Genomic DNA, 12,462 nt, shown 5'->3' on the forward strand with positions numbered 1-12,462 from the left:
TTACACGTGCGATTTATATCTCATTCATGTTTGGCCATTCACGGAAGTTTGTTGGTCCTTTACAAGACATCATCAACTTCCAGGACTTTCCCCCAGTAACTTCGCTTTAAAAAAAAAAAGAGATAATGTAGTATTTAAAATTATCAAGGGACGTCCCCAGTGCAGCACTATAATTCTGTCACTAGATGACACTATTTCATTGAACATAATAGCATTCAAAATCAGGTTGTTGCCTTCTGGAGGAGCCAGTCGTAATTGTGGAAAGGCTCCAGAAGAAGAAACCCTGGTAAGGCAGTGGGGTTTTTTACTTAATGTTGAGACAACCTGAGCCAGGCTCAGGGGAACCCCCGCAGATACTTATCCAGATGTCACAGACCTCTGCAAGCCCTACATATATGAAGAAAACCAGTTCCCGTTGGTTGCTGCTAGGCTTCCCTCAGTCTAATACTTATTTGGTGCAGAATTCTGCTACGGGCCTGACACAGTGTGAAGCCCTGCACAAAAACAAGAGGCTTTGCTAAGGCTCTCTGCTACATCCTGCATTGGATGGCCAACAACTCCAGTTTCCAAGGAACACGTACCATCCTTCATGCGGAGGAGCAAGGAAGGGTCGGCAGCCTCCGTGGAGAAATAAGCAAAGCCCTTTGGGTCCCAGAAGAGCTCGTCCTGCTTGTGCTGCAACTGCACAGCCCACTCCAACCAGCTTGGGTTCAGGGAGGCTTCATAGAGGTCGAAGAGCGCTTGGATTATAAAGACGTAGTCCTCCAGGAAGCCGTGGATGGGAACTGAACTGCAGAAGGCCACAAGAAGGCATCGTCATAAAAGGAGTTCAAGTTCTATGTAAGCTTTCTCCAACCTGGTTCCTTCCAGAGGTGTTGGACTACAACTCCCATCACTCCCAGCCATTCCTTGCTGAGAGTTGCAGACCAACACATCTGGAGGGCACCATTTTGGGGAAGGTGACCTATTCCCTTGGTGTCCAATTAATACTATGTGCATGACAGATGGTAGGTATCTACTCCCATAGGATCTACTATCCAAACAAAAGACCCTCTCTAGCCATTGGTTAAACCCAAAGTCCAGCAACAGAGAACGACACATCCTCCAATATCCAGGCAGAACATCTAACTCCATGGCCCTCAATGATTTTGGTGCTCTCACTCTCTCTTATCAAGGGTGAGAATGAGATTTTATTTATTTATTTATTGCATTTTTATTACCGCCCAATAGCCAAAGCTCTGTGGGCGGTTCACAAAAATTAAAACTAAGAAGACTATTCAAAGTATAAAACAAACAACAGTATAAAAGCACAGTATAAAAGCACAACCAGAATAAAACTGAGCAGCAATGCAGAGATTAATACAGATTTAAAATACAGATTTAAAACAGCAAAGTTAAAAAACTAAGATGACAAACTGTGAAAATACTGTGAAAATAAAAAGGGCTTCACTTCACATCGAAAAGAGTATAATGTGGGTGCCAGGCGAACCTCTCTAGGGAGCTTATTCCACAGCCGGGGTGCACAGCAGAGAAGGCCCTCCTCTGAATAGCAGGGTTTGCTCCGAGAATTTACCACCACCCACACCAGAAACTGCCTCTAAATGTGCAAGCATTTGGAGCTAAATTACTGCTGGACAGCGTAGCCATATTTTACCCACTTTGGATATTTTTTTTTAATAGAAGAGCAATATATAATATTTTAAAAATAGATACCATAAAGGAATCATTTACTGTTGTTTCCCCTAGGGTGCTTGGAAGAGACAGCATGGACAGTTCTAGAATACAATGACCGTGATCAGACGACATGCCAAGCCACGGTGGTTAAGCATTTTGAGCTAAACGTTACAGCTTAGCGTCTCGTGTGAACCATTCCTAACCATGGTGGCTACATGGAGCAAAAACCATTTCAAAAGCAGAGAGCTTCACATACTCTGTCTCGAGGGAAGAAAATAGCCAACATATTCTTTCCAGTATGGGGGCAAAGAGGAACAGCAGCACTTCAAGTTCCATTCAGATATTACAGAAGTGAAGTACTTGACCACTGACGTTAACCTGGGAGCAGAGCACAGCTGCTTGAAAAGGTAGGTGTAAATGTAAAGTTAACTTTAAAAGCCTCTCCTCCTCGTCACCACTTCCATTTCCAGGCTATTTCAGCAAAGTCCAACCCCAACACGCAAGAAGAAGGTACAGCGCTCCTGTTAGCATTCCGTAGCCAGGCAAATCGCCCTCCTTTTCCCAATTGCCTTAATCTCTATTGACGCAAGATTAATTTGTGTTTGTCCAAGAGAAGAGCTGACTTCGGAAAGGAATAAAGTCAAGAATGGGGGTTAGTCTGGGGTCCTGAAGCTCCTGTTGTCACAAGCTTGACATCCATCTACATCTGTCGAACCAGCCGACCCCATTGGGCTGCTGTGGAGAGCCGAAGAGGTCCAGCAGCCTCCCTCAAGCGACTGGCTGCATATCTCAGTGACAGGAACGCTTGGCATCACGGCAGTGCCGGCACACAGTTTCTCCCCTCTGGTGGGTGTCCCCTGTGGCACCTTCAACTGTAACGCAGGGGTGCAGAACCTTGGGTCTGAGGGCCAAATCCAACCCTCCGGGCCTCTCCAGATGACTGCTTTCCCGTCACCTGCCCTCAACCCCCTTTCCCACGACTCTTTGGTGGTTCCCTAGCTTTTGTGCACTCTCCTCCCAATCCCCACCCCATTCTAAAAGGCTGGAAGGGTTGGTGACTGGCAGTAAGAGCTTTAGGCTACAATATACTGGGATTTTTGACCCCATCCTTTCTGACTTTGGCCCTGCTTATCACTGGAACATGGCCCTCAAGAGCTTCTCTGAGATGGACTTCGGCCCTCAGGCTGAGAGAGATTCCCCACCCCTGCCGTAGTGTGTGTGTGTTGTGGGCTCTTCCAATATACACCTGTCCTTACTTTTAACACTAACACACACACACACACACACACACACCCCTCCACGTGGAATTCACTTCTGTGCCTGAATTCAGCTGCTTCTGCCACAGACAGGGTGGTTCTGTGTGGTGCCTGTGAGAGTGAATTGGAAGCCCAAAACTTGGCTTCAGCCATAACCTCATTGGGTGACTTTAAGCAAGCAGCTATATTTCAGCCTTTACCCACTGGGGATATTAATGCTGGCCTGGTTTACAAGGTGGCGGTGAGGCAATGCTGAGATTAATGCACGTGAAGCACTTTGAACGCCATGCAAACACAAAGCCAATGGTTTGGAGCCAGAATCTGCCTTCCGCGAGTGGCCTTCCTCAAGTGAAAAGGAAGGTCCCTCTGTTCAGTTTTGGAGAATCAGCCCTCCCCCCAAAACCATAGGTCACACACAGTCAGCAGGATTTCCTGACTGATTGTGCATTTAGGGGGCTGGAGGGGCTGCTGTGGGAAACAAAGGGGCAGGGAAGTCCCCTTCTGCCAGCACAGTTGATCCAGCATAAAACTGCATCCAACCCTTTGTGTATTACTTCTAAGTGCGTCTTTTATAGTAAGCGTATGTGAATGCCTTTTTTTTAACAGGCTCCTCAGTGGCTCAGGAAGCGGCAATGATACACACTGGTGTGGAAGCAGAAGTCCCCCTTATTATCACTCAGAAGGCCGCACACTCCACTGCTCATCTGGGCTGCAGTCCAGAGCCATTAGTATCAGGGGGAGATTTTGCCACTCCGTTCAATGGAATGTACAGCTAGAGATCATCTGATGATCACCTTTTCAAATTGGAAACTCCCAATGTTCACATGCAGAAAAGGTGGGATATAAATGTAATGAATAAATAAATAAATTGTATGGGGAAGAACATAAATGGATATTTTTGTAAACTGCCCGGAAGAGCTTCGGCTATTTGGTGGCATAGAAATGTAATAAATAAATGGCAAAATAAGATCTTGCCTGCCATCCTGAGGTTCCCCACCTCTCGGCTAGATTCTAACTCAATACTGCTTACTCTGAGTAAGTGCAGCTCTCCAAGGTCTCAGGCACAGAAGGGCCTTTAGTATCGTCTCCTACCTTTTAAGAGGAGATTGAGCCTGAGGCCTTCTGCATGGAAAGCAGGTGCTCTGTCACTGAGCAATGGTCATCTCTCCTTCCGTCCCCCTGCCTCCCCCACCCCACACCGTCCCAGGTTCAGCCCTCTTTTCCCTGCTCACACGGTCTGGCTTGCTACTAACCTCTTGTCCACCGAGTCCTCTTGGCCCCGGTAGCAGCTCCTGAGCAGCTTTCCACTGTCCGCACTAAACATGTGGTCCTGCAAGAAGTGAGCTGCCCGCACAGCCCGGTCAATGTACTCCGCCTTGCCTAAGATGGCTCCGCTCTGAGCAAAGCCAGAGATCATCAGGCCTAAGAGAGGGAAAAGGCAAAGCGCCAGATGGCGCTCAGTTGAAGTCACATCCTCAAAGTATTCAAGGAGAAATTTTGTTCCCTTGACATTCTGCAAAAGGAAGAGACAAGTCAGTTGACGCTCGGATCAGCTGACGTGTTCTGACTGGCCCAAATCAGTTCCTCACTAAAATGGCTGCTTACAGGGTAGCTGTCAAAAATACACTCCAGGCAGGGTGAATAGAGGCAGATGATCCTTTGCCAAGTGGGAACTTACCACCACCGAGTGCATAATCATCTTACCCCTGGTGAGGAGTTCTTTTAACAGGGAAACCGAAGGGGAATACAAAACAATTTCCCTATCGCTTGGGGCAGGGTGAAAGAGGCCGAGTGGGGTACTTCCATGGAAGTTATCGCTTGGCAAGATGTTTGCTTTCAGCCAAAGATAAGCCGCCAACAAGCCTTTATGGCTCCAAATGCTATTTCTCCCACTATGCATCAATGGCGAGCCAACTCTTAGGCTCATTTCTGAAAGCCCTTTCTGAAATTCTGGACCCACTCGCTGACCACTCATGTTCTCAGGAGGGACAGTCGTGTGCATTTGTCTACTGCTCTTCGCATTTAGGTATCTTCACTCCATAATGGGCAGGAGTGTCTTGTGTGTGTTTATATAATGAGAAAAGCCACAGTAACCTAATAGCTGCATGGGTTAAGGAAGATTCTTTTGACGTTTCTGTGAGGAAAACAGGAGAAAGGTGCTGCTGCCCCCTGCTGGCACAATAGGAGAAACGTTTCAGAAAAATAATGCTTTCCTCTAAAGCTATATTAAGGGGGTGGAAAAATATATCAAGGGCAAGAAAATGAGGGGGAAAACAGCAGATGATTTTGGTCATATCAAAGGCTGTTCTTCCTGCATAGGGGAAGTAGATCTGCTCGGCTGTGATATCATTTCCCTTTGATGGAATCTATTTCAGCTAAAGTACGGTCACTGCCTGCCCCACGCCCCCCTCCAGACTTATGTGGGAGCCTTCCCTGTGATTGTGCCCACATGCACTTCACACCACTGAACTCAGCGCAAAAGAACCCGCAAAAGAAGCCTCACCGTTCCAGGACGCCAACATCTTGGTGTCCAGATGGGGCCGGGGCCGATGAGCCCGGGCCTTATACAGCTGCTCCCTGCTGTGAGCAAGCAGCGTCTTCAGCTGCTCCAACTCCAGTCCAAACCGGGCAGCTGTAAGTTCTAGGGAATACTGCATGATCAGGACGTTTTTCCCTTTTAGCTCATTGTGGGGGTCCTGAAACAAAACAAAATAGAAAAGGATCAGATAGCCTCGAAGTCAGACTTGTACTCTCTATCATCTCTCTAGGCCCCTCCTAAGAGCCTCCTATTGGGACTACTCCAGGCTTATTCACTGGTCTAACTGCCTGGGACAACCTAAGGTACAATGCCCTGGTGCCAAACTCAAAACCATTTTTCTGTTCAAATGATCAGAGGTAAGAAGGGGATTTCTCTCCTCACTTCCTCCACAAGCCTGCGCTAGCCTCCAGGCCAAGGGTTGGGGCTTGGGGAGGGGATTGGGCAGGGCTCATGGAGGGAGCCCAAGCTTCTGTGAGCCAATTGGGGAACCTCTGGAGGCCTGATTAGGCCCGCAAGATGGAGGTTTCCCACCACTGGTTTAGGAGAAGGAGACAGAGCAGGAAAGCGGTAACTAAACACAGGGAAAGAACAAAGAAGGATGGCCATATACAGAAAAATGTGGAAGTGGAACCCATGTTGAAGGTTCAAGTTAAAAGGTAGGACCCACAATGGAAAGAGGCAGAGGACTGATGTAACTCATCTATCCCTGGACCTCCTGAATGGAGACTCTTGTTCCTTTGGAGACTTACCTATCCCTGATCTACACCCATAGTTCCTACCTCCTTTGGGGCCATCCAGGTAGTTCTAAAATCCAATCTCAACCTGTTAATCAGCCAGTACCCAGCATCATCGAGGACAAACCATACCTTCTAGGGGTGTGTGGTGGGCGAGCCCCTCCCCCTCTCTCCGCCTCGAAGAACCGTTCAGTATTCAGGTAAGTGGTATTAACAGAAATGCTTACAGCTCCCTCATTTTTAAAGTTACCGAGATAAAACTTGGCACAGTGATAGCTCTTAAGGAGGGCTTTAGCCCCACCAAGTTTGAATCAGATCAGTTCATGCTTTAATTTTTAAAGGAATTTTAAATGCTTACATCTGCGTAACTTTTACAGATAAAGAGATGAAACATGGCAAGATGATAGCTCTTAAGGAGGGCTTTAGCCATGCCAAGTTTGAATCAGATCCATTCATGCCTTGTAAAAAAAAACACCACTCCAGCCTTCTCCAACCTGATGCTCTCCAGATCTATTGGATGGAGCCCCACCCCTGCACTGGAAGCCCAGCCACTTAAATACAGAGCTTGCCTGTGCCTGACTCAGGTGTAGAAGCTTTCTCACTCACCATGCCAGCCAGCAAGCCCAGCAGCACTTTCACACTGTGGAAATGTGGATGGTTGACTTCTATGAGTCCGAGCAGAAACACGCTCCCTGTGGCTATTCCTAATTGGCTAGCCACAGAAGTCAATATCAAAGCTACCCCTCACCCCACTCAGAGTCTTCCAAATATGGAGATATTCAATGTAAACACACACACAGAGAACAGGATAATTCTGGAGACTTTAGAAGCTCCAATGGGGCACATCTCCGCTCTGATATTAATCAATGGGTTTGAAAGCAGCCAATCTCTGCTCTGGAAGATCAAATGCTCCACAGATGTTCGCCATTACCAGATAATTCTAGGGCAGAGTGCACACCCCTAATACCTTCCAGTAACAATACATCGGGGCTGGCTAAGCAGGAAACCCCACCTTCCAGCTAGAAAGCATCTTCTTCCTGTTTCGTTTTCTAGGGCCTGCCGGGAGGTTGGAGCCAAAGAAAGCTGAAAGGCTCAGGTGAGCTTGCATTCCAAGACAGGGCAGGGCTAAAGAGGAGCAATTCCTGACAGGTACGTGTAATTATTGATTACCGTGACTAATGAATGACTTATTCATCTGAAACGGAACTAGTGTTACATACACCACGCCCAGAAACAAAATCAAAGGTTCAAAGATGGAAGCAGGGAAAGGGGGGGGGTGAGAAAAAGAGAAGAATGATCTTAACGGGGGCCTATAAAATCATATTTCTGTGAGTGAAAGTCTCTGCTGTCGCACATAATTAAACAAGCTCCTGCTCCACACGTTCTCAGGTTGTTGCCTGGAGGAAGACGAGTGGCTGTGAATTCTGAGAACCCCCGCCGCTGCCTTCCAGCCCGCTCTCCCAGCACAGCTGCTCTCCCATGGAACAGTGCAGCCTTCCCCAGCCTGGCGCCCACTAGATGCATTGGACTACAACCCCCATCATCCCCCAGCCCACATGGGTACTGAGAGTCGTAGTCCAATGCACCTGGAGGGCACCAGGTTGGGGAAGGCTTATTCCAAGCACAGGTGTTGCAGGCACCCCCCAAATAACACCTGTGACATCGCTGGCGACAAGAGGCACAGCTCTGTCACCCCGGCTGTGTCTCCCTCCCTCTGTACCTTCTGTGGATTCACATTTCCGTCCTCCTTCACCCCAAAGTGATGCATGAAGACATCCGCCGTGGTCTTTTTCTCTGGGATCCCTTCAATGGGGTCTGGCAGCAGCCCCCGGATCTCCTCAGCCGTCCACACACAGAATGCCCCCTCTTGCTTCCCTTCTGACTGGACTGTGGGGTAGGAATCTGCGTCCTCCGCGCTGTAAAACCCCCCGGACTGAAAACAAAAGCAGTGTCATTAGGCCTAGGGACACCGAACCGTTCCCCAAGCATAAACAGCAAGACGGTGAACGCCTGGCTGGGAACTGACTTATCAGAGGGAAACCTAGTCATTTGCCTGGTCCTGCCCCTGCCCCTGCCCCATAGCAAGGAATCTGGCTTGGTAGTTCTTTTTGTCCCCAAGAAACACATCTTTAATTTTTTAAAGAGCAGTGGTGTAGCTTTCAAAATATACAAGAAAAGCTTCAAAGGTTTGCTAAGATTTGGGGCCGCTAAACATATCGCAACCCAAGGAGCAGTGGGTGAAGCTTCCAGTAGGCAGGAAAGGGTTTTTGCTCTCTGTACATTTCTCAGATGTCCCCCAACCTGTCACATAAAAATAAAATAATAGCACTGGGAGGGGCCATTAGCTCATTATTATTTCTCATGACACATGTTAATAATACATGGCCTTATGAAGATGGATTGCCGATCTCTTATGTGGTAACTGTGGTAAGACTTGTTTATGCCAAATGTGGAAGGCAAATGAAAATGCCGACGATTAAAGAAGGGTTGGGTAAGACGTGGCAACAATCATGAACTTTGCACAAGTCAAAGAGAAGTCGGACAAATTTCAGGTAATTAATTCTATTAATGTCTTTCATGCTAGTCATTTACGTAAAAATGGATGCACAGGCATTTATAAACAAATATTCTACCACATTTTCACATGTTAAAATGTTATTTTTACATGCTACGTTTTTAAAAATTGTACTCCTGCCCAGAAAAATCCCTGAAGAAACCTAAAGCATTCATGGAATGCTTGAATCAAGCTGATTCAAGGGCCCAGCTACGCCCCTATCTGGACAGGGATAATCTAGCTTCAGTTGTCCATACCCTGGTAACCTCCAAATTAGATTACTGCAATGCCCTCTATGTGGGGCAACCTTTGAAGACGGTCCGGAAGCTGCAGCTTGTGCAAAATGTGGCGGCCAGATTGATAGCTGGAACAGGGAGGTTTGAGCATATAACACTGATTCTGGCCCGCTTGCATTGGCTGCCTATATGTTTCCGAGCCCAATTCAAGGTGCTGGTTTTAACCTATAAAGCCCTACATGGCTTGGGACCGCAATACCTGATGGAACACCTCTCCCGACATGAACCTACCCGTACACTGCGCTCAACATCTAAGGTCCTCCTCCGAGTGCCTACACGGAGGGAAGCTTGGAGGATGGCAATAAGGGAGAGGGCCTTCTCGGTGGTGGCCCCCCGACTGTGGAATGATCTCCCCGATGAGGTTTGCCTGGCGCCAACATTGTTATCTTTTCGGCACCAGGTCAAGACTTTTCTCTTCTCCCAGGCATTTTAACAGCATTTAACAATGTTAAAAAAAAATTTAATGGAACCCAGAATTGTTATGGATACTGTTGTTTTTATACTGTTGTTTTTATGTTTCTGATGTTTTTTTAAAAATTGTGTATACTTTTAAATGTTTACCATTTTTAACTGTTGTAAACTGGCCAGAGGGCTTTGGTTGTGGGGCGGTATATAAATGTAATAAATAAATAAATAAATAAATAAATAAATAAATTCTTTAGACCAGAAAAGGCCTACACCACTTGTGACTCACGCCAAGTTGAATGCAGTTGAGAGGAATAAGGGGAAGACGCTCCGTGTTGGCTTGGTGGGAGGATGTGCTATGACTGTCATAGAATTATAAAATCGTAGAATAGTCCATTGAGTCCAACCCCCTGCTCAATGCAGGAATCCACCTCAAAGCATCCCTGACAGATGGCTGTCCAGCTGCCTCTTGAAGGCTTCTAGTGTGGGAGAGCCCACAACCTCCCTAGGTCATTGGTTCCATTGTCGTACTTCTCTAAGAGTCAGGAAGGTTTTTCTGATGTCCAGATGAAATCTAGCTTCTTGTAACGTGAGCTCATTATTCTGTGTCCTGCACTCTGGGATGATTGAGAAGAGATCCTGGCCTTCAGCTGTGTGACAACCTTTCAAGTATTTGAAGAGTGCTACCATGTCTCCCCTCAATCTTCTCTTCTCCAGGCTAAACATGCCCAGTTCTTTCAGTCTCTCCACATAGGGCTTTGCTTCCAGACCCCTGATCATCCTCGTTGCCCTCCTCTGAACACGCTCCAGCTTGTCTGCATCCTTCTTGAATTGTGGTGCCCAGAACTGGACACAATACTCAAGATAAGGCCCAACCAGTGCCGAATAGCGGGGAAGCTATATTTCTATTAATGCAGCCCAAAATAGCATTTGCTTTTTTTGCAGCCACATCATACTGTTGGCTCATATTCAACTTGTGATCTACAACAATTCCAAGATCCTTCTCGTTTGTAGTATTGCTGAGTCAACTGTCCCCCATCTTGTAACTGTGCATTTGGTTTCTTTTTCTTAGGAGTAGAACTTGGCATTTATCCCTATTAAATTTCATTCTGTTGTTTTCAGCCCAGCACTCCAGCCTATCAAGATCACTTTGAAGTTTGTTTCTGTCTTCTGGGGAATTAGCTATCCCACCCAATTTTGTGTTGTTTGCAGATTTGATCAGCGTTCCCTGCACCTCCTCGTCCAAATCATTAATAAAAATGTTGAACAGCACTGGGCCCAGCACTGAGCCCTGCGGTACCCTGCACGTTACCTCCCCCCGGTTTGAGAAGGTACCATTGATAAGCACTCTTTGAGTCCGATTCTGTAGCCAACTGTGGATCCACCTAATAGTTGTTCCATCTAGCCCACTTTTAGCTGCATTCTTTCCAATCCAGGTACAATCAAAGATCGATCTGGCTGCATTTGCAACAGTTCCAGGTGAATGCTGACAACTCAAAGGCCAACAAGCGTCTTAACGCAGGCGTGCAGAACCTCTTTCAGTCCTTAGGGCCAAGTTCCAATTTCAGGGGCTGCAGACCAGTCGTCGATGAGGCCAAGAGAAAAAAGGGCTGGACCCAAAAGACCACCCTATCATATCTTAAAGTTCTTGCTGTCAGTAAATAAGCCTTAGGTGAGCTTATTTCATCATTTTTGGATGTGGCAGTGGAGCCTTTACAAAAACTAGGAAACCATCCAATTATTAGTGGTAGGAGAAAAGGTGGTGTGGTCATCTGGGACATCCCAGAGGGCCGGATTAGGGCCCCAAGAGGACCAGATATGGCCCGGGGCCTGAGGTTTCCCAACCCCAAACTAACGGCAGTGAAGATGGTGGCTTACCGTGTCACTCAGATCCCGGGAAACGTAGCGCAGAAGGTCTGCCGCAACGTCTGCAAATAATTCGTCACCAGAAATCTGTTTAAGACACAAGGAGGATTTTACTCCAAAGAAAATGAAATTGGAGAAGAGGAAAAGGGGAACAGGCCAGACTTCTGCAACCTGGTGCCCTCCAGATGTTTTGGATTACAATTCCCATAATTCTTGATTGTTAACCATGCTGGCTGGGGCTGATGGGAGTTGAAGTTCTAAACATCTGGAGGATACCAGGTTGGGGAAGGCTAGAGTAGAGACGTGAAGGCTTGAGAGAGAAAAATCCAGGGGGAAACCAGAAAACTTTGAGTGGATGTTGTCCACCTCCCATGCACATCCCGCCCCTTCTGGCCTTCTTTCCTTCACAAAACAGACCCTGGTAAATCCAATTTTTTCCCAGCGAAATGTGCCGCCATTTCCTGCTGCATGCAGGAAAAGTGGCACGACAAAAATGGCCACTGAATGGGCCACGTGGTCTTTGTTTACTTCTTCTTTCTTCCCCCGTGTGAAGAAAGAGGAAGGACTGTGGGACAGAAGCAGGGGGAAATCGACGGTAAGGAAACATGATTCCCTTCCCCCCCCACCCCGTCTGATGATGCTCGATGATTAAAAGAGCCAATATATGGGGGCAAGGGGGAGGATGGTGCAAGGATGTTAACCCACAGTGTGGGTGGAAGGAGCCTAATACCTAGACCAAGGTATGCAAGGCATGCAACTGCTAGGATCCATTGAAATCCCTTAGATCGACATTGCAACACTATCTGCATGCTCAAAAACCTCCAGGTCGCATGTTGACTGCCAGAAAGGATCACACCCAGGTCACTTAGCCCCCAGCGCATTGTGCAGCTGTTGCCTCCTGAATAAATGATAGGCGCAGGGGACAGGTGCCTTCTTCTTGGCTCTGCGGAATTGGATGGAATCGTATCACCGCTCTAAGCCTAGAAATAAATAGCAGCAAAATGGGTGCAGTTTGTGTTCAAAATGGGTGCAGTTCCCACAGTCTGTGAAATGTTCTCAGGCCCATCGTCTGTGCAACGCAGCATGATGGTGGTCAAAGACGCTCGCGGAACTAGGAAACTTTGTGTGAAAAGTGTGA

At 47.3% G+C, this 12,462-nt stretch overlaps 1 protein-coding gene across 2 annotated transcripts in view; it reads right to left on the reverse strand.

The window, feature by feature from the left end:
• SPATA20 (spermatogenesis associated 20) overlaps positions 1 to 12,462 on the reverse strand; it is a 46,540-nt gene that overhangs the window by 20,992 nt on the left and 13,086 nt on the right. For both annotated transcript variants that reach the window (XM_063120226.1, XM_063120228.1), the window contains exons 9-13: positions 11,337 to 11,411; positions 7,924 to 8,136; positions 5,434 to 5,626; positions 4,184 to 4,352; positions 582 to 790 (exon numbers count right to left, since the gene is read on the reverse strand). In XM_063120226.1, coding sequence (XP_062976296.1) covers positions 582 to 790; positions 4,184 to 4,352; positions 5,434 to 5,626; positions 7,924 to 8,136; positions 11,337 to 11,411 — 859 coding nt within the window. The remainder of the gene's footprint in view (positions 1 to 581; positions 791 to 4,183; positions 4,353 to 5,433; positions 5,627 to 7,923; positions 8,137 to 11,336; positions 11,412 to 12,462) is intronic.

This window comes from Elgaria multicarinata, chromosome 3 (assembly GCF_023053635.1).
Source record: "Elgaria multicarinata webbii isolate HBS135686 ecotype San Diego chromosome 3, rElgMul1.1.pri, whole genome shotgun sequence".
NCBI lineage: Eukaryota > Metazoa > Chordata > Lepidosauria > Squamata > Anguidae > Elgaria > Elgaria multicarinata.